At 39.3% G+C, this 22588-nt stretch overlaps 1 protein-coding gene across 3 annotated transcripts in view; it reads left to right on the forward strand.

The window, feature by feature from the left end:
• Window positions 1-20006, forward strand: part of SCYL2 (SCY1 like pseudokinase 2) — a 61255-nt gene extending 41249 nt beyond the window's left edge. For 2 of the 3 annotated variants that reach the window (XM_055118474.1, XM_055118476.1), the window contains 7 exons: window positions 4028-4160; window positions 6261-6379; window positions 9450-9550; window positions 11524-11590; window positions 11829-11924; window positions 15103-15222; window positions 16632-20006. In XM_055118474.1, coding sequence (XP_054974449.1) covers window positions 4028-4160; window positions 6261-6379; window positions 9450-9550; window positions 11524-11590; window positions 11829-11924; window positions 15103-15222; window positions 16632-17279 — 1284 coding nt within the window. In that variant the 3' untranslated portion in view covers window positions 17280-20006. The remainder of the gene's footprint in view (window positions 1-4027; window positions 4161-6260; window positions 6380-9449; window positions 9551-11523; window positions 11591-11828; window positions 11925-15102; window positions 15223-16631) is intronic. The other variant, XM_055118475.1, reaches the window with a different exon arrangement.
• The last annotated feature ends 2582 nt before the right edge of the window (window positions 20007-22588 follow it).

The raw sequence follows: 22588 nt of genomic DNA on the forward strand, positions 1-22588 counted from the left end.
TTATTCTAATATCTCACCATTTGCTTACTTAAAAATGATGGAGTACAGTGAAATTATGAAGCTAATAAAAACACAAGTATGGCAGATAATTGTATTAAAAAATGTAGGCTAAGTATGTTACCTCCTTTAAATACAAAATTTTATTATGAGGGTCCGGTGTACAGCAGGTAAGGCACTTGCCTTGTACGCAGCCAACCTGGGTTCTATCCTCAGCATCCCGTAGAGTCCCCCTGAACCACCCCAGGAGTAAACCCTGAGTACAGAGCCAGTAGTAAGCCCTGGGCCTCTTCTTGGTGTGTCTCAAAAGCAAAACCAAAATATTTTTTTAACACTATGGTGTTTATTAAGGAAGTAGACTAAAGAGCAGTTACCATCTTATGTTAGGAATAACAAGTATTTTCAGCATTTTCTATAGCACTAAAAAGATTGATTCTGTTTTACTCTAAATATAAGTAACATTGAATATTATCTTAAATACAGCTTTAGAAAAGAGGGAGGAATATTCTTTCATCTAATCAGTTCACATACTGATGTTTGATGAATAAATATAGTTGAAATTTGTAAGGAATTTTGGCAATCTCACCTATGTTTAATGAAATGTAAATTTAAATAAAAATTTAAGTTTTATTTAACTTTAAAATTTTGTTGCTGCTTAATTTAACTATTTAATTCATTTTAAACATGTTTTGGTAGAAAGGCTCAGAGACGAATACACCAAAATCAGAAAAACATCTTTATAAACAAATGTTAGCAGAATGACTCTGTTCTCTTTGCCTTTGGGCAAGTCACTGAACCTCTGAGTCTGGGGGAGGGAGTTTGGGCCACAGCCAGCAGTCCTCAGGGCCTGCTCCTGGCACAGTGCTTGCAAGTTGCCTGCCTTGTTGCTCAGGGCTAGGCAGTGCCTGGGACTGAACCAGGGCTGACGCATGTGAGGCTAAGTCCCTGTACTGTCTTTCCAATCCTGAGATTCCTTATTAATCAACATTAAAAGAATTTAAGATTCAGCCTTCTTATCTAAATTCCTTTAATTTTATGATTAAAATTTCACAATGTAAATTTAAATAAATGTAATTTATTCACAAGCTAACAAAACTAAAATTTTAGTTTGCAAAATTCCCTTTAAGAAATGACATTATATTTTATGGTAGTATAAGTACGTAAGCATTTATTTCGTCAAAGTGTATGTACTGTTTCAGTTTGGAGTGTGTATGCATAGTGACATGGGATTGTGGATCTAAATGATCTAGGCTTAAGTAATCTGGGTTCAGGGATGGATTTGGGGCCACACCTTGCTGCTGGATTTTGAGCCAGCTAGTCACAGCCACATGCTAGGCAAGCACTTTAACCTTTGCACTAGCTTTTATATATGTTATGTTTCTATATAATGTATAACATATATGTAATGTATATATAGTCCATTATTATATATGTAATGTATGTGTATATGTCTGTCACTGTCACTGCCATCCCGTTGCTCATTGATTTGTTCGAGTGGGCACCAGTAACATCTCTCATTGAGAGACTTTTTGTTACTGTTTTTGGCATATCGAATACACCACAGGTAGCTTGCCACGGCAGACCAATATTAGAACAGCAAATTTAGAATGAATTTTTACATTTTACCACATTCAGTGTTTTCTCCTTCAGAGTAGCAAATGTGAGTTCCTAAATTTCATTCATAAACGTAGAATTTTGGAAACAGGAGTCTTGAATTAAAATTATATTTTAATAATGCCTCTTAGAAAAAGAGAAAAACAAATTCTACAAAGATAGATAAAGTGCACTAAAAACTATTTCTCTGTGACTCAACATGACTGATATTTTATGTAAATAACAGAAAATGAAATTGCAAGCTAATGAGTATGAATAATGTATATAATGAATAATGTATATAATTATTCATTTCAATAATCTGCAACAGTTTCTTTCTGCAGACTGATATCTAAGAGCATAGATATCAGTTTTTTGAATGTTCAATAGTTCTTGTGCTTGAATTTCAGTAAATATGTTTTAAGGGGAAAAGTCCACCTTCCTTGGGAAAAAAATGGTACTTTTCATTTTTATGGGGTGCATATCCTGCAGTGCTTAGGGGCTACTCCTGGCTCTGCACTCAGGAATTACTCCTGGCAGTGCTTGGGGACCCCATGGGATACCTGGAATCAAACCTGAGTCCACCCCATACTACTGGTATTGTAATCCTGAGTCAGACGTACTCTATTTTAGGAAATTCCAGCTATAAAAATAGGGTGAAAATTTTTTTTTATTATTATGTTAAAACTTTAAATTCATTTTTGGGGGCTACATCCAGTGGTGCTGGGTGCCACTTCTGCCTCGATGCTCAGGTACAAAGAAGTTCAGTGCTGGGAGCCAAACTGGGGTCAACTGGATGCTAGGCAGGAACCTTAACCCTGGAGAGAGATGTAGCTTGGTGGAAGGACACCTGCCTTGCATATATGAGGGCCTGGGTTCAATCTCTGGGACCACCTAGAAGAAAGAAAAAAGGACCTTATCCCCATACTAACTCTAAAATATTTATCAGTATAGTCAAGATTTTGAATACTTGGTGAAAACTTTCCTAATGTAATGTTTTAGTAACTTACTTGCATACAAATCTTCACATACGGCAAAGTTAGGTGCTTGTCACATATTAAAATATTTTAAGAATCAATTAAACAAAAATATGGGAGGCCCAGTAAAGCTGATCACTTGATGAAACAATTTTTTATAAAAGGGATGTCCACTTATTAAATAATGTTCTTATTATAATTTAAATGTATCCATGGGGGATCTGGTGGAGGAACCCAGGTGTGCGGGGCCCGGGGCTGAGATCTCCAAGGCTGCTTGGATTGGGATTGGGCCTCTTCCACCCAGATCCCCCATTTTTCAGTAGCCAGGTAGTCACACCCAGATACTGCAACCCCCCCCCCCCCAACCCCTGCACTGTGTAATCCCATCAACGGCCAACATCTAGAGACTATAAAACCAAGCTCCTGGAAGAGAGCAATGCAGTCTCTTGCCTCCACGTCTGACTGTCTTCGCCAGGGCCCCTCGGAGGGGATGGGTTACGTTTCCCTCCCCACCCCGAGCAGAACCTCAACAGTTGACCTCCAAAACCCAGCCACGGCCATGTTCAGGGCCGCTCTCCACACGTTTGGATGAGCCTCACACATGGGGGAGCTTGTGGAGGAACCCAGGTTTGCGGGGCCCGGGGCCAAGATCTCTAAGACTGCTTGGATCAGGACAGGGCCTCTTCCACCCAGATCCCCCATTTTCCAGTAGCTAGGCAGTCACACCCAGAGGCTGTCCCCCTCACCGTGTAATCCCATCAATGGCCAACATCCAGAGACTATAAAACCAAGCTCCTGGAAGCGACATCTGATTGCCTAGTTCTCTCTCTTGGAGAACCTGACAATCTACCAAGAATCTATTGCCTGCTCGGGAGATCCTGGCAAGCTCCCTGTGGCATATTCATTTCCTAAATACAGTAACAGATATATATATACCTCTTGGAGAGCCCGGCAAGCTACCTAGAGTATCCTGCCCGCACGGCAGAGCCTGGCAAGCTACCCGTGGTGTATTCGATATGCCAAAAACAGTAATGATAGGTGTCATTCCCCTGACCCTGAAAGAGCCTCCAATCATTGGAAAAGATGAGTAAGGAGAGGCTGCTAAAATCTCAGGGTTGAGTAATAGACACGTTACTGGTGCCCACTTGAGTAAATTGAACAGCAGGATGACAGTGATACAGTGTATTCAATGAAGTTTTTAGTAATTATATATCATAAGCACCTCAAATTCTAATCGCTTTATTTGAAATGATGTAAAATTGAAGTCATTCTTTATCATTACTGGTATCCAGGTAAACCAATCATAAAATCTTCCTGAAATAAGTAGGAGAATCTGTACACTTATAAATTTCTTTATTAATAATGAGAGGTTATCTATCTAAAGGTTAAATTTACACTCAAATTTTTTATTTTAGCTTACAAAGACTTAAATGACTAATGCAACTTACCTCTTTTAATAGGTCCGTGTAAATTCATTAGTGTGCTTGGGAAAGATTTTGGAATACTTGGATAAATGGTTTGTACTTGATGATATCCTGCCCTTCTTACAACAGATTCCATCCAAGGAGCCCGCGGTCCTCATGGGGATTTTAGGTAGCTGAAAACTTAATATTATTTGAAGCTATGTTTATAGTCATTCAGATATATTTTTCCAATCTGTATAACCATTGTGCTATTAGAGTTTGTAGCATTTAGCAATTCAAAAGTGATAGGACAAATGCCATGATATGATATAGTGTTGTGTTAATTTTAGAAAAAGCAGTAGAACCTTGGCATTTGAAAGCAAGGAGACATTTGAGAATCATGGCTTTACAAATACCATGAGACCATGCTGTTTTTTCTGTAAAATGGTACCAAATAACAGAGTCAAAGAAATCTACTTCAAATGCTGATACCATTTTAATAGTGATGCTGGATGTTTATTTTGTCTCCAGTTTTTAAAAGGCATGCGGTAATTATTTTCTCTTATCATTGTTGTCTCCAAAACCTAATGATATATAATTATTTCTGTTTTACAACGAGGAAACTGCGTCCCAGAGAAGTGAAATAAGTTGTTCAAGATCACATGAGTGATAAATGGTAGATGTTTTAATTTAGATATATTTAAATCTTAGCAGTGCATCTCACTGCTAAGTGATGTGCTGGTGTTATACACATATGAACCTTATATCTAGTTTGTCTGCATAATTGCAGATTGCTGTTTCTAGAAACTCTTAAAATGATTGTAAATTGCTAAGGTTATGAAGATCCAGTCTGGAAGTGCTGGGGTTCCGCTCTAGTAATAGAAATAGACATAGCTGTAGATTCATAAAAACATTAACAGTTCACATTGAACTAAGTCTGAAGCTCTTCATTAATTTTGGAAAATGCTACATTACTCTGTTGTGTATTTTTAACACCTGTAAATAGTTGTCAGCAAATATTTGTGGGACTGGTCAGCCAGTGGTTTATTGTAGAACTTGACAGAATTGTAGAACTTAAGAATATGACTTTGGGGCTGGAGTGATAGCACAGCGGGTAGGGCGTTTGCCTTGCACGCGGCCGACCCGGGTTCGAATCCCAGCATCCCATATGGTCCCCTGAGCACCGCCAGGAGTAATTCCTGAGTGCATGAGCCAGGAATAACCCCTGTGCATTGCTGGGTGTGACCCAAAAAGCAAAAAAAAAAAAAAAAAAAGAATATGACTTAAAACTTTGAGGCTCAAAGAAGTACTCTTATTGAGAATGTGCTTGGTATCACAGGAAGAGATTAACCTCTGATCCTGATGGTGTCAGCCTTTGAAGTAACTTTGAAAAGTTTCTTCACTTGTCAGAAGGCAATAAAAACATTATAGCATTCTTTGTTATGTTTTGGGACTACACCTGGTAGTGTTGAGAGCTTACTTCTGGCTCTGTACTCGGGGACTATTCCTGGGAGGCTCAAGGAACCACATGGGGTCCTGGAGGTCGAACCCAGGATGGGCATGTTTAGTGCAAGTGCCCTACTCGTGGTACTATTACTCCGACCCCCTAATAAGAGGATTCTTGTGTGAGAATTCAGTGTTATTACTGAAGGGGAAGTTATGTGCATCATGCCCAGCATAAAGCGTGCAGCAGCGGGAGTTCTAGGGCACTGTTTTAAATCATTGGCTTGTGGATAAAACACTTGGAATATGAAAGTGTTCAGAGAGCGAGGAGCAAACGTGCCCAGTGGAGTAGGTGAAACAAGCCGTCTTGAAGTTTGAGTAAATAGATGAGGCAATACAGAAGGATTGCAGAATTATTGTTCAAACAGGTGGAGTCTGATTGGTTTAGGAAGTGAATATATATAAGACATTTTCACTATATCTATACCTATTAAATATCTCAAGTTGGAATAAGAGGTCTGAGATACATACTTGGATATTTTGGGGAGTAGAGGGGCATTCTCTAACTTTGCTCTTGCATGATAGGAATTGTACCTATATCTGATAATTTTTTAATGTTACGTCATTAAAACATGCTGAAAAGAATGCAGAATAAATATACTTCATAATGTTTAAAAATAAACTGATGCTGAAGCTGGAATCATTCTGATCCACATGTAACACTACCAACCTTAGGAAAAAGTTAGTAACTATACAGTTTTTGAAGTGAGATCATGAAGATAAGTAATTTTTCTCATTCTGATTTGTGATATTAAATTATAAAAGTTTCATCATTTTTTCCTACCAGGTATATACAAATGTACTTTTACACACAAGAAGTTGGGAATCACCAAAGAGCAGCTGGCTGGAAAAGTCTTGCCTCATTTGATTCCCCTGAGTATTGAGAACAATCTAAATCTTAATCAGGTAGGACTATTTTTGTTATGGTGTTGATTCAGTTTACTGGCATTTAATATATAAGTTTATTATACATAAAGATTGCTAAAACAAGGAAATTTATGTCAAAGAACTAAGAAAGTTTGTGAATTTAGAGGCACAAGGATAGCTTTTGGGGGGAGCTCACGAGAGGGTGGTTGCCCCTCACAAATAGCAATTTGTATGGTTCAGTACAAGGTGGGGTGTTCCTAGGGCTGTGCAGTGCTAGAGGTCACCAGGGCCACTCCAGAGGGGCTTAGAGCCCTCTAGTGCCACAACTGACACTCCAAGACTCTCAGGACATTGCCCAGCAATGTTTATGAAACCAAGTGGCAACACAGATCAAATCGGAATCTGCTGTATGTAAGACATGTGCCATAACCCCAGTATGTCTCTTTCATCCCAAGAAAGGATTGTTGAGGGCCTACCTGGTGGATAAGAAATGAGCGGAATGTTGAAAGATGTCTAGATTTGGGCGGCACTTCAAAATTAGGACTGGAAAGCTAACATGAACAAAGAAAAAATTCATCTTTCTAAGATACGTGTTTATTACTTATCACTACATAAGAAATTACCACAAAGTTAATTACTTAAAACAATTTATATTAAAACCAAACGAACAGAAAGTCCACTTGGGGCATGGAATGTCCCCCAGCAGAAGAGTGCTTGGTGTGTTGTATGTGTAAAGCCTAGGGTTCCAGCCCCAGCACTGCAGAGTGATCAAAACCAGAGTACTTCACAGTAGCCGGGGTCGGCCAAGCCAGGGCATGGCTTAGCTGGAGTCTCTGCTTAGTTTCTCACAGTGCTGCGTTGAAGAGCTGGGTCCCTGTCAGAGGTTCAGCTGGGATGTGCTTTTGTGGCTTACTTCCTGACTGGTAGGGTTCAGATCCTTTTGCCTGTTGAATGAGTTCTCTTTGTTAGCTGGTTACCACTGCTGGACCCATGGGCCTCTACAGCATGACAGATACATCACCAGTTCAAAAGACAACCAGCTAGAGAGATGGAAGTAATGTTCTCTTTGTAATGGAGTCAAGAGTATGACATTCCACTGCCTTTGCTTGATCTGTCGATTACAAGCAATCATAGGTCCTGCCTACACGGCACCCACAAAGGAGGGTTATGCAGTCATCAGTAGCAAATTGAGAAGATAAATGTGACCTTTATAGAACCTGTGAGCCACAAAGAAAAAGTAGTGTAGAACTGGAGAGAGAACTCAAGGGGCCCATATGTGTGCTTGGTAGCTGGGGCCCTGGGTTCAAACCCCAGCACTGCATGGTTCTTCCCCTACCCCAGGCCCCAACACCTCTGCACCACCAGATGTAGTTTAAAAATTTTTTTTAAAAATATATATATGTAAAAAAGAAATAGTCCAGTTTGACTGAGAAATGGTAGAGAATGATGGAAGAAGGTGGGTTGACACTACTGATGTACTTCAAAGATCTGTATGCTTTCAGTATTTACACTTTGAAAATGTGGGAAACATTTGAACAAAGGAATTATGGGTTAAAAATGATTATAGCGTTATCTTCTACAGTTTTTATAGCTATTGTATATCTCACTTTTGTAGGGCTATTGCAATTCATTTTTTATTTGACACTTAAAATTTTTCATTTCTTCTTATCTTTTCTCTATTGATGTTCTTTTTGGTTTGGGGACCATGCCCGGCAGTGCTCCAGGGCTATTCCCTGTTCTGTGCTCAGGAATGACTTCCTGCAGCGTTCTGGGACCATAAGTGGTGCCAAGGATTCAAGCTAGGGTAAGCTGAATTTAAGGCACATGTTAGCTGCATCAGGCCTCTTTTTTTGGTGACTAGAGGTCTCTCACTATCCCCCCAACCCCCCACACACTTAGTTATGGTGCTCACAAGGGTCACGCATTGTTTTGTGGGGTGTGCACCATATGCTGTCCATGCACATTGTTTATAGTACTTTCCAGAACTCACCTTTTTGTTGTTGTTCCGGGGGCACACCTACCAGTGCTCAGGGCTTCTGATTCTGTGCTCAGGGGTCACTTCTTTGGTGCTCAGGTAACCATCTTTGGTGCTTTACCTGCTGTACTATCTCTCTGTCCTTTTCCCTCTTTTACTTATTTATTCCCTTTTTTTTTTTTGTCTTTTTTGGGGCACACCCTGGTGATGCTCAGGGTTTACTCCTGGCTCTGCACTCAGGAATTAGTCCTGGCGGTACCTGGGGCACCATATGGAATGCCAGGATCAAACCCAGGTTTGCCAGGTGCAAAGACAGATGCCTTACCTGCTGCACTAGCACTCCAGCCCCCATCCACTCTCATTTAGAAAATGTTTGGGCCACACCTTGCAGTGTTAGGTATACTTCATGAATTTTAATTAATTGAGCTATGTATATTTAATACTTTTATATTTAATATTTCTGTGTTTAATATCTGAAGATTGTTGCAACCAAATTTAATTTTTATAACAATCTAGCAGATAGAAATTTGTGGGGTTTAGAGGGGAAGCCTCTGAAGGGTGCTCAGGGAGCCTTGAAGGGCCCCTCCCCCAGCAATTCTTAACAGCTGGCAGTTAAACGCAAGGGCCCTGATGTGATGCTTGGGCCCTATGTTGCCAGGGATTACCTGGGCTACCCTGGCAGTGTTAGGGGACCTCCAGGGCCACACCCAGCAGTGATTCTGGTCCTCCAGGGCTTCGCTGTGATGCTTGGGAGACCATGTGGTGCCAGGGATCTATTGGGGCCAGCTGCAAGCAAGACATACTTCCTAACTCTATACTCTAGCTTGGGCCCCTAATCAGGCATTTCTACTGCATGCGTAAGTGGATTACTTTTAGGTATACACAAAAGCAGATGGTTAGTTGAATTTACCTAGGAAAACTAACATGTCATATTGTTCAGGGTAAAATTACATAAACTCTGAATGGTGACTATAGGACTACTGAGGTATATGACCCATTCAGATGTATTTTCCAGAGCTTAAAAGTCTCATCATCTGTATTTTAACATACACGAGTTTTCTAAGAACTTGTATTTTATGTTTACTTGACTATATTTGCTAACATTATGACAATATCAATTTCTTATTACATCAGTTCAATTCTTTCATTTCCGTCATAAAAGAGATGCTTAATAGATTGGAGTCTGAACATAAGACCAAACTGGAGCAGCTTCATATAATGCAAGAACAGCAGAAGTAAGTAGGTTGCATGTGAATTGTGCATGTTTAGGAGTGAGATTAAAGTTATTTCAACTGATTTTCTAAAACATGGCTTAGAAAAATGAGTTTTAAATTTGATCATATGTAAAACACTTAGACTTCCCCAACACCTGATTCAGTTGCACTGTGTTAAAATAAAGTAATATTGGAAGTCTAGTGTCAGAGTACAAAAGTATAATATCTTAATTTAGAATTTTTCTCTCTATAAAGTTTTAGGGTCTAGAGATGTGGCTTGTTGGTATGGCACTTGCTTCACATGTGTGAGGCCCTGGCTTGGGTTCAATCTGTGGCACTGAGAGAAAAGAATAGTTTATAGCTGAGAGAATCTCTTGTTTAGTACTAGATATTCATTGCAAGCTCAACACAGTAAACTTCGGAGTACTGATGATCAGTATAATATTTATAAATCTACAAAATCTTGTTTTGATCTTTCCCTTTCTCTTTTCTGTAACTACAGAATTTTTTTTTTTTTTTTTTTTTTTTTGCTTTTTGGGTCACACCTGGCGATGCACAGGGGTTACTCCTGGCTCTTCACTCAGGAATTACCCCTGGCGATGCTCAGGGGACCATATGGGATGCTGGGATTAGAACCCGGGTCGGCCGAGTGCAAGGCAAACGCCCTACCCACTGTGCTATTGCTCCAGCCCCAACTCCAGAAAAATTTATAGAGCAAATATCCACCTCTTTATTTTCTGGGAGGATTTTTGGAATTGTTGTAAAATACTAATATTCAAATGAAGTAGGGAAAGATGGAAATTGTTCATTGGAGAATGCCTCAGGTCTCTATTCTGTATCCTCCTCAGAGCAAAATATGATTTAGAATTCTAATTTAATTCTGAGCCCAAAGATGTCTGAAAATCATTTGAATTATTACAAGTCATGAACAGGATCCTAAATAGAATCTAGCTTTTGTTCAATGTAAAATGAAAATTTATGGAAGTAAATGTTTAGAATTGTGCTTTCAAGTATTCTGTGATGTATATATTTTGTGTTGCTTGATGAATCCACTATATAAGCATGGGAGCCATGAAAAGTTACGTGTAAAAATTTTTAGCAGAGGGAAAATGTTAATAACCAGTATATATGTGCTTGAGGCATAAAAAAAGTCTTCTTTTTTCTTCTTCCTATCTAAATCCTACCTAATATTCGAGATATAGGTCTGACACATAGCAGTTTTTTAAGAAGTTATTATTAGTACCACATATTCTGAACTTAGTTACACTAAGTTGCTGGTTTCTTGTTTCTCAGTGATTTTTAAGCTCTCAGTGGTAAGCACCATGCTTGTTTGATTTTATGACACCCCAAGTAAATTCTGCAGTACATTTCAAATGTTGAGTTAAAAAAAAAAAAAACAACAAGGGCTGGAGCAATAGTACAGTGGGTAGGGCGTTTGCCTTGCACTCGGCCAACCTGGGTTCAATCCCCAGCATCCCATATGGTCCCCCAAGCACTTCCAGGAGTAATTCCTGAGTGCAGAGCCAGGAGTAACCCCTGAGCATCACTGGGTGTGACCCAAAAAGCAAAATAAAATAAAATAAACCCAAGCATTTCAATTGTATAAAATTGCTTCAATTGTTTAAATGTTACTTAATAGTATAAAATTGTAAAAAAAAAAAAAGATGACTTTTTGTAGGGATAGATAGCTTAAGTTAAATTACACGTAGGTGAATATTTTTCTGTGTAACTTTGTTAAAGATAAGCACTTATCTTTTCTTTTTTCCTTGGTTCTTGTGTGTGTATGTGTGTGTGTGTGGGAGGGTTGGGAGAGATTACGTCTGGCTGGGTGCTCAAAGCTCAGCAGGCTTGGAGCACCATATGAGGTACTGGAATCTAGACCCTGGGTTGGCTGTATGCAAGGCAAGTACCTTACCTACTCTACATCTTTCCTTAGCCCCCAGAAAATGCATTCCTCTTCATTGTTTTGTCATAAATTTAATTCTCTTTTGCAGATCTTTAGACATAGGAAGTCAAATGAACACATCTGAGGAGACAAAAGTTACAAATGTTGGGCCTCAGGTAAGAAGCTATATAGATTATTTTTGTTTTTCTGTGAAAATTATGCTTCATTTGAAGGAAAGTTGATGTTCTTTTAAGTTTCAATTTTACAGTGTTAGGGATCAAACTCAGGGCCTCACACGTAAGCCAGCCCTTCTACCACAGAGCTATATTCTTGGCCAAGAGGAGCTGATTTTTAAGCAGTTTAATTGAGTTTCTACTGACATGTATTTAAACAGTTGACATTTTAATATTTCAGCAGATTGACAAAGTCTTCAACAACATTGGAACAGACTTTCTGACTGGTGGTGAATCAGAAAATACAGAGGATGGGTTACACAGTAAACATAAAAGAGTAAGCCTACTGTTCACTTGGTGTTATTAGTTTTTATTACAGAACTCTTATAAACCACCGACTGTTGTTAGGAAATACCTTTTAGCTTCTTGACAGGAAATTTTCTTTGATTATCTTTATGAAATTTAAAAGTTATCAATGGATCAAATATCATCTCATCAGTGGTTAAAATTTATTACTTTCTTCTCAATCTCCCAATGTGCGATTTTTTTTTTTTTTTTTTTTTTGCTTTTGGGCCATACTTGTAATCCTCATGGCTTACTCCTGGCTCTGCACTCAGAAATTACTCTTGGCATGCCTCAGGGGACCATATGGGATGGTGTGTGACTTTTTATCCTTTATGCTGTACTTCGCCAATAACATCCTTGAAATAGTTCGGTGTTTCTCTTCTCTACTTCAGTTTCCTTTCTCTACTGCTTTCAGACTTTCAATTTACCTGGGATCCTTGATTATTGTTTTCCATTTTCTTTCCTTTTCATTAATTTCTGACAGTTTCAATTCCAGTCTTTTTCTTTTTCCCATGTGGTTTGAACCCAGCAGCCTTTTTTTGTCTGTGGGGGAAAGGCGCGGTGAGGAAAGGCACATCTGGCAGTGCTCAGAGCTTACTCCTGGCTCTGTGCTCAGGATCACCCCTGGTGGTGCTCAGAGGACCGTATGCAGTGCTGGGGATTGAACCCGGGTCGGTCACGTACAAGGCCTTACCTGCTGTACTCTTGCTCTGGCCCGTGAGCCCAGCAGTCTTATCTCTCATTTCTTTTCATTCCATAGACAAAACTGGATTTTTTATGGCCTGTCAAATTTTTGTTGTTGTTTTTGGTTTTGGATCTGGGGCCACACCTAGTAATGGTCAGGGATCACTCCTGCCAGTGCTTGGGGGTTGTATGTGGTGCCAGGGGTTGAACCTAGGCCAGCCGTATGCAAGTCCAGTACCCTGCTTCCTGTACTCTCCTGCCCTCACCTTGGCAGTTTTGAATAGTAGTCAGGAGTTTTTAGAGTTGCACTCAGTTTGGTTTTCTCTTTCTCCATTAGATGGATGGCATTTTGGCAAGAATAGCTGAAGTGATGATGAATCCTTTGTACTTTATCATATTAGGGGTACTAATATCAGCATAGCTTATGGTAGATCAACAGTATGAATTTTTTTTCCCTTCTCTTTGCTGTTATTGCAGTAACTGGGAGTTGCACACTTGGGTGCAGTGCATTGGAAATTGCACACACTGTAATGTGGCACTGAGGATCCTAAAAGACAGTGTAGGGGTTGCATTTGGCATGTGGGTAGTGTGGGGGATCAGACTTGATGTCTCATGCCTGCGACACATGAGCTTTTCTACCAAGCAAGTAGGCCACTGGTTTTTTTTTGAGAATTTTTTTAAAGGATTTGATTCCATATCACACATAGATTTTAAAAACTGAGTACATTTTGTTTATTTTTTTATTTTTATTTTTATTTTTTTGCTTTTTGGGTCACACCTGGCGATGCACAGGGGTTGCTCCTGGCTCTGCACTCAGGAATCACTCCTGGCGGTGCTCAGGGGACCATATGGAATGCTGGGAATCGAACCCGGGTCGGCCGCATGCAAGGCAAACGCCCTACCCGCTGTGCTATTGCTCCAGCCCCGATTTTAAAACTCATTTCCTTGTTAAACGTCTGTTCTTGCTGACTTTGAGTATCACGAATCACGGATCACAAAATCCTGTTAATCGTCAATTTCTCGAGCGGGCTCAGTAACCTCTCATTTCGTCCTTTCCCTGAGATCTTAGAAGTGTCTCTCGACTCGGCCCTCCCAATGATGTCACACTGGAGGCTCTTTCAGGGTCAAGGGAATGAGATCCACCTTGTTACTGGATTTAGCATATGAATACACCATGGGAAGCTTGCAAGGCTGTCCCATGTGGGCAGGAAACTCTCAGAAGCTTGCCAGTTTCTCCCGGAGGGAGAAGTAGGTTACAAGATATCTGGGAGCTTGCTTTTAAGTCTCTGGATGTTGGCCGTTGATAGGATTACACACACCTGGGTTCCTCTGCCGGTACCTTCATGCGTAAGGCCTGTCCAAACGTGTGGAGAGGGGCCTCGAGCATGGCTGTAACTAGGTTCTGGTGGTCTTCGGCCGCCGGGAGCTCTGCTCAGGGTGGGGAGGGAAGCTGGAGCCCATCCCCTCCGAGGGGTCCCGGGGAAGGACTTTGAGTAATAAACTAAAATGTATTTTAGTTTTGAGTAATAAACTAAAAATGATATTTTTCCTATTGAAATACTGGTTTGCATCTACATATATGTATATATATATTATATAATGTATATGTATACATTGATTTAAAATTTAGGAGATAGGGAATTTTCTTCTCTTCATTTAACAAATACGAGTGCCTGAATGTGTATAGCTGAAGAGCTGTTGGTCACTGAAGTTTATAGAACTGTATATAAGCAAACTAGGAGTTTATAGTTTAGCAAGCTGATAAAAAGTCAATGTCAAGTTTGCTGTGGAAAAAAGCTGTTTGTTTAATTCTTTCTTAACTTTTTGCTGAAGATGTAAAGTAATTTTAGACTTTTGTCTAATAAGATTGATTACCTGAACAAGGGGCTGGAGCGATAGCACAGCGGTAGGGCATTCACCTCTCATGCGGCCGGCCCGTGTTCAATTCCTCCGCCCCTCTTGGAGAGCTCGGCAAGCTACTGAGAGTATCGCGCCCGCATGGCAGAGCCTGGCAAGCTACCCGTGGCGTATTGGATATGCCAAAAACAGTAACAATAAATCTCACAATGAGAGACGTTACTGGTGCCCGCTCGAACAAATCGATGAGCAACAGATGACAGTGACAGTGACCTGAACAAGATCTTTTTAATTTTATAAATTGTATCATATTCTTACTGTTTAAGGGGGAAATTTGATTCCAATGATTGGTGTTAAAGTAATGGTTTTAATACTGGAAAATTTTTAGTACAGATGCTGTAAGTTTCTACCTAAAGTTAAATTTTGTAATAATAATTAGAATTGTAGCACTTTTACACTGTAATGTAAGTTACATTACCCATAGTAGGGATCAATACGGGAGGAGTTTGAAAACTGCGTCCAAATATACCAAGACGTGATTTAGTAAGAAAAAAACAGCAACTTCTGTTTTACAGATGGAATTTTGAAATTGCTGGTTGATGCTTTGTTGTTTTTTTTTTTTTTTTAAGGCATCACTGACACTGGAAGAAAAACAAAAATTAGCAAAAGAACAGGAGCAGGCACAGAAGTTGAAAAGTCAGCAGCCCCTTAAGCCGCAAGTGCACACGCCCGTGGCTCCCGTCAAACAGGTTAGAGTTCACGCCCGAGGCTGCTGCTACTGGGGTGGAGGGTAGTCCAGGTCTACCTAGTGGTATTGGCGCAGAACTGTATTTCACTGGACATTTCAGTAATTAGTCATGGGCAGAAAGGACTTTCCAGCAACTCCGTAAAAGCTTCGCTAATGCATACTGTTTCCTGCACTGCTTGCTGCCATCAACCAGCAAAGTGCACAATCTTTAACAGCTTCATGTCCTGATGGTGCTAACTCAACTCTCCACTTGAAGTCATTAGGAATTTTTTGTCATGCTAGTATGTTTTCAGGCTAAGGGTAATTTTGTTTTTGACTTGTCAGTTATAGTCAGGTTTTTAACTTATTTTAAGTAGCTTAAGAACTTAAAGAAAATGTAACTATAGGGCTGGACTGGTATTTATTTCCTGTTATGCTCCAGGCTCTGTTCTGTGTGCTATGGCAGCAGTTAAGATTCTTGCATGTAAAGAGTCACACCCTTTGGAAACTATCTTAAGGGCCTTAAGTTTGTTTGCCAGGTGCTCAGGGCTTACTCCTGGGTTTGTACTCAGAGGTCACTCCTGGTGGGCTCAGGGACCATATGGTGCACTAGGGATTGAACTGGAGTCCTCTGCATGCAAGATGAACACCCTACCCTCTGCACTATTGCTCCAGCCCCTAAAATTTTTTGAACTATATTTCTGCCAGGGGCTAGCGTGATAACTCAACTCACTAAATGCACGCAAAGCATACTTTGCATGTGAGAAGGCTGTGTTTGAGATTCCCAGCACCTCATGGTTCCCTGAGCACTACCTGAAGTGACCTCTACACGGAGCCAGGAGTAGCACCTGGACATCACCAGTGGTAGCCCTAACACCCCTTGCCTCTCCCTCAAGTAAATTATATTTTTGTTATTTCTTGGTTATGAAATTAATCATCAGTGAAAATTCTTTTCAGGCCAAGAGGGGAGGTGGCTCACATGCAAGACCCTGGGTTTGAGCCCTGCCACTGCATACCCTCCCACACCTTGCACTTCGGGGTGTAGTCCTGGGGCCCCTAGTACAGGAAAGGATTTGGGGGAGGTGGGTATATACATACAAATAGAATTTTCCACAAAATTCATAGTGAAATTCAAAATACTGAGTATCCTTCTTTGTAATATTAACTAATGACAAGAATGCAGTTAATTTGGCGGGGGGGGGGGTGTGTGTGGAGAGACATTTCATTTCATTGGAGTTCAAAGTGTTTCCGGTTATCAAATTTATTACAAATGGTTATCTATGAAAACCGTAAAAAATTGGTCTTGGGTGTGGTTTGTTGACCCACTGTAAACTGATGAGCATAAACTTGTGCTTTATAACATAATCTATCAGATATTTACTATGAAGTAATTTGAAATTCTTAGTAATTTCCTTCCCTCATGTTTTGCAGACTAAGGACTTGACGGATACGTTGATGGATAACAATATGACATCTTTATCAAACCTTTCTGTTAATGCTCCTAAAATTTCTGCTTCAAGTACCTTCACTTCTGTTCCTTCCATGGGCCTTGGCATGATGTTTTCTACACCAGTTGATAATACAAAGAGAAATTTGACAAATGGTTTAAATGCTAACATGGGCTTTCAGACTTCAGGATTCAGCATGCCGGTTAACACAAACCAGAACTTCTTCAGTGGCCCAAGCACACCTGGAGTGACCAAAATGCCCCTGGGAACACCTTCCTCTTTGCCAAATTTCAACGCTGTGAGCGTTCCTCCTGCTGGCACAAAGCAGACTCAACAGAGACCCACAGATATGTCTGCCCTTAATAATCTTTTTGGCCCTCAGAAACCCAAAGTTAGCATGAACCAGTTATCACAGCAGAAACCAAATCAGTGGCTTAATCAGTTTGTACCTCCTCAAGGGTCTCCAGGTATGGGCAGCTCAGTAATGGGAACTCAGATGAACATGATAGGACAATCCGCCTTTGGTATGCAGGCTAATCCTTTCTTTAACCCACAGAACTTTGCACAGCCACCTACTACTATGACTAATAGCAGTTCAGCTAGCAATGATTTAAAAGATCTGTTTGGGTGAGATGTCTTGCTTCTGTCTTTGAAGGACTACTTCCGTTTTAATCATGGGTGAGCTGATTTCCATCTTTATAGAGCTGGTTTGCAGGAACTCCAACTCTGGGAAGGTCAGTGTTTGTTTGACGGAGAACAGCTGTTTCCATGCCAGCATAGTAGTTGTGTGAACTCCTAACAGTTGAGTTTTTTTTTTTTTTTTTTTAAAAAGCATTGAGGATTTTCCTCTAACCAACTTGTCTTCAGGTTTTTAAATGACCCAGACCTTACCAATTTCAAAAAGATAAAGACACTTGAGAATCTTGAATAGCCTAATTTTTTATTCAAATGTTTATTTTAGCTTGTAAATCTTGATGTTATTTAAAAATTTGAGTCGATGCAGTAGCAGGTTTTATCGCTTAAATATTACATGGTACAGAGTCTGTCTTCAGAAGTCACTAGTCTTCATTTTAATGTGAAAAAAAATCTCGATGCTGTATTGATTAGTTTGCATTTAGTTTGAAAGAGTGAGAAAATGATCAGCATAGTGAAAGGGATCAGGTCATTTACTTTTCCCAGTCTCATTTACTCTCAGATCACTAATGTTTAGTACCAAAAAATGGAACAAATGCTATAAATTTTAAGTTAATTTTATTGGTTCAAACTAAAAGCATAATTAACCATCTTAAATGCAAACTAATCATTGTAAATTATATTTTAGCATGATCTGCCTCAAATTGTAATTTTCCTGCATTTACTTGGATAAATTCAGTCACCTTTTTCCTAATCATCACAGGCAGAAGAGGTATGTACAGATTGTACAGATACTTGGCAGGGCCCTCTGGTGTGATTCCCCTTCCATACTGCCTCATATTTCATTTTCAATTTAAACTTCTGAGGTTGCGACATATATTAAATGCATTTTCAAAATATTTGTAAGAAACTATATTTAATGAGTCAACTTTTGAGATTTCTGCTGTATTGTTTCAAATGTAATAAACTTTACTTCTCTAAAAATGAGCATTTGTATCTTCTGGTTCCCAACTCACTAATTTTTAGCTTTCCATGATCAAGTCTAATGTCATCAGTTACCTGCGACTGAAGTTGAATTCTTTTCATGGGGGTAGGGCGGAGAGAGAAGACACCCCAAATGGTGCTCAGGGGGCCCTGGGGCCTCCTCCCAGTGATTCTCGGGGAACAATATACTGCCAGAGATTGAATTAGGGTCCGCCACGTGCAAGGCATCCTCCTTAATCTCCATATTATTCAGTCTCTGAAGTTGAATTCTTTTCTAGGAATTTTAGGTACTTTTCCTTCAAACATTTTAATGTTTATAATATCTCGCTGTTTTTAGAAAGGACAACTATTAACCAGAACATGCTTTGTTTCAAAACCTCTGATATGTTTCTTTTGTTTTCTTCTTACTCAACCACAGAGCCTTATGCAATGCCATTTGTATTTTATTACATTATATTCAACTGTATATCACGTGATAACTTTAAAATGGTCTTTCAGAAAACATTCCGTATATCTTATGTACTTCCTTAGAGTTTTTGTTTTTAATGCTCAGAAACCAGCAGTCATTTAAAATAAAACACAAAGTTTAGTATACTGGTACTATTTACTCTTTGAAAAAATATATTTACACAATATATACATTGAATATACAGTACTTGATAATAAAATGTAATTTGGCAATAGCGTTACTGGCAACATTCAGTAAGAAAGTACTTTAAAAAATAAAAATTCAGTTTTGCCATCTGGTTTCTTATGAATTATGACTTTGTTACATGGTTTTGGGAAAATGAATCCATAATGATGAAGAATCGTATCATCCAAGGAATGAAAAACACTAAAAAGATCAAAATGTTTTTGTCAAATGCACTCAGACCTTGCCAAAATGTTTTGTTTGTAATGCAATATTAATATTTCTCTTAAGAAAAGTTTACATATGGAATAAAATTTGTTAATGTTGAAGAGTTTTTCTTTGTAACAGTTCAGTCACTGTTTATTAGGTGGTTGCTTTTTATTTTGTAAAGTAACGTGTGGTCAGTGTTGAACACCTGGAGGAAAGCATAATGTGATACATATAGTTTGATTCCTAAATATAAAAATTAATTGCTTGAAAAGACATGTAATTTTTAGGTAACATTCACACTGAAATTTGCTTACTTGTTATAGTAATGGTGCTACATTTTTACAAATTTTTTCCTACATAAAGTTATTTAAATCATTTTCATCCATTGAAATGTTACTCTTGCCTTCTTTTTCTGTTGAAAATTTGCCGCTTAAAAATGGCATTTTTTAGCCTTTTGCTCCTATGAGCAAAATTTTCAAAGAAATAGATCACCTCAAAATTATGTTAGGTAGTGACAGCATGTAACTTCTATGCTTAGAGTAGAAAAACTGGTAAGTTAAAAATTGATGAATTGTAAGAAAGATTTCCTTTTATTTGAATTTGTTCTTATTTCTTATGCTGAAGTGTGTGATGTATGAAGTAGCTGTAAATGGTAAATGAAAATAGACTGACTATGTACTTGGCTGGGTTTTCTTTGTTTTGCTTTTATTTTGGAATGCTTAAAATCCTTTTCACTTGACTAAGTTAAGAAAGTAGGTTTTTGTTGTATTTGTTTTTAACCTATAAAATATCTCACTTTTTTTCTTCGACATATTAAAGGAAAAGGTCTATGTAAAACTACCTGATAGCAAGCATAGAGGATGCACCAAATAAATTTTAGCTTTCATAAAATGTCCCATATTAAGTTGTGATTCATGCTTTGTGATGAACTGATCTTGATATAATTTTAGAAAGAAATGGTTTTGTAAGAATTCAAAGTCTGTAGGATTTTAAGAGATTTGCTTCTATGGCTTTCATATTCTTTGGCACTCAGTAAGAAAGCTCTCTCAGACTGCAAACAAATATGTAAAATGTGGATGTGAAGCAGGAGTTTCAGAAAATATTTTATGCGTGGACTGTTTTTTAGACTCCCTAAAATAATTCCATGGTATAATTTGAGTACAAATAATTTAGCCCTGTTTTTCTCCAAGCAGATTTTACATAGAGGGTCTAATTGGAGCCAGGATGCTTTTAATTTTTTTCTTTCTCTAATCTACTCTGCGTACACCCTATGCTGTTGGTCCATGCAGCTTTTTTTTTTTTCCCCAGAGTAGGTGGTTTCACCCTCTTTGTGAACCCTGGAACCATCCAGAGAGGTGGTATAACTGATCTGGGGCTGGGTGTGTAAGGGGGTGAGTTCTGTCTGTTCCCTTAAAGAAGAGTGATTTTCAGGGCAGCTGCTAAGTAAATTTTTGATATTTTCCTGAAAAGGAGGCAGTAGCACAATAAGTTGAGGGAACCACTTAAGATACCCTTATATGAATTCTTCTGGCGTTTTTTGTTGAGTATCAGTGTTCAGTACTTTCTGGGTACTTAAGTATATTTATATGGGGGGAAAATTGGCATTGAGAAGGAGGAAGATGTCAAAGAAATGTCTAGACCGAATAGCTTCTGGGACTAGGAAGCCCTCTAAGGACTGGGATAGCCGCCTTGCCACTGGGAAGACCCCAAGCTTGATCCCAAGCAGATGTAAAAATCAGTTACCACATGCAGGGTGTGACACGACATGTAATGGAATAATAAAGAAAACTCAGTCTCTAAGCTAAATCTGGATGGAGAACAGCTGGGAAACTTCATCAGGAGTGTTTATTGTACCCAGGTTTATAGTAAATAAGTCATACAAACTTGGGAGGAAGGGGGTCATGGAAGAAAAACTCATTTTTCCAAATGAAGTTGGATGTTAGAAACATTTATCCATAGATTGCTTCCACTTCTCCTGGGGTGCAAATAACATGCAAATTAAAACCTTCCTAGTAGAATAGGTACAGTTGATACTTGATTAATATCTTTTATTTCACTTAACAGAGCCACAGTGTTATTTCAACATTAAATAAAAGTTTATGAATGAGATCGTTTACACTGGTACGGTACTTGATTTTTGAGGACCCGTGTGTATTTTACACTTGCACATTTCAGTTGATTGTGTTTTGTTATTTGGGGGCCATACCTGACTCTGTACTCAGGGATCTCTCCTGGTGGTGCTCAGGGGACCTCATGGGATGCGGGAGATGGAACATTTTTCAAGTGCTAGATGACTGTGTGTGGAGGTTATTGGAAGCCGAGCAGAGCAGTGACTGTAGCAGTCACCAGCCCACTGTCTTGAAGCTGCAACTCCACCCCTCTGGCCTGCCTTACAACTCTGGAACTGGACCTTACAAGCTCTCTCTTCTCCAGGGTTGCAGCACGTTAAGGTCCCTGCAAAGCCGCAGTAGCTGGTAACTCCTGAAGGGCAGGTTCTGGTTCTCCATTTTCACCAAAAGGGCCCAGCTAACTGGCAGAGCAGCTCCAAGTGCTCTTTGGAGCCTCTTTCTAGACCTCTGGCTCCTGCTCTGTGGCCCCTACCTCCCCGACTCCCAGATGTCTCCACCATGGACTGGATGGATGTCCCTGTGGAAACCCCAGGAAAGTCCGGATCTTAGTTTGCAGGGTGGAAATGGGTGAAGAGCCTCTCCTGAGCGTGTGTGTGTGTGTGTGTGTGTGTGTGTGTGTGTGTGTGTCTGTGTGTCTGTGTATGTGTGTCTGTGTGGCAGTGATGGGGCCCAGGAGAGAAGTGCCTGATATTTCTGTACTCCTTGAAGCTAGCTTTTAGTAAAACACCTACTAGTTAATGATTATGTGAAAATCACCTAATTTAAGTAGCTAGTATGGATTGGCTTTTTTTTTTAATCTTTTTTTAACCTTTCCTTCACTAATACACTGTCTACAATGAAATCTTTTAAAATAAAGGCCATATGATATGCTTCTTTGACTGCTCACAAAACTATGGAAATATATATAACAAGCCTCTATTAAAACTTCACTCATCAGGACTGAAGAGACCTCCCAGTGCTGCATGTGGCCCCAAGCCCCACCAGCAATGATCCCTGAATGTAGAACCAAGAGCAAGTCCTGGGCACCACTAGGTGTGGCAAAAAACAAACCTTCCTAACTAGAAGGGTGTTTTCTTTTTTTAAGTGTTTTTTTCTTCTTCAAATTTCCCTGTGTTGGAAATAGGATTTAGCTACTTTAAATCATACATGTTTATTTTTAATATTTTTTTATGGCTGAGAGATCCAATATTTAGTTTGCACATACAAATGAACGAACATTCATGAACATTAAACCAACCAGTCTCTTCCAAATCTGGTTTTTAGTTTTGGGGCCATACACATTGGCCCCAAATTGTTGCTCATGGATTACTCCTAATGGTCCTCAGGGGACTATATGAGGTGCCAGGATCCAAC

This window comes from Sorex araneus, chromosome 10 (genome assembly GCF_027595985.1).
Source record: "Sorex araneus isolate mSorAra2 chromosome 10, mSorAra2.pri, whole genome shotgun sequence".
In the NCBI taxonomy this organism is placed as follows: Eukaryota; Metazoa; Chordata; class Mammalia; order Eulipotyphla; family Soricidae; genus Sorex; species Sorex araneus.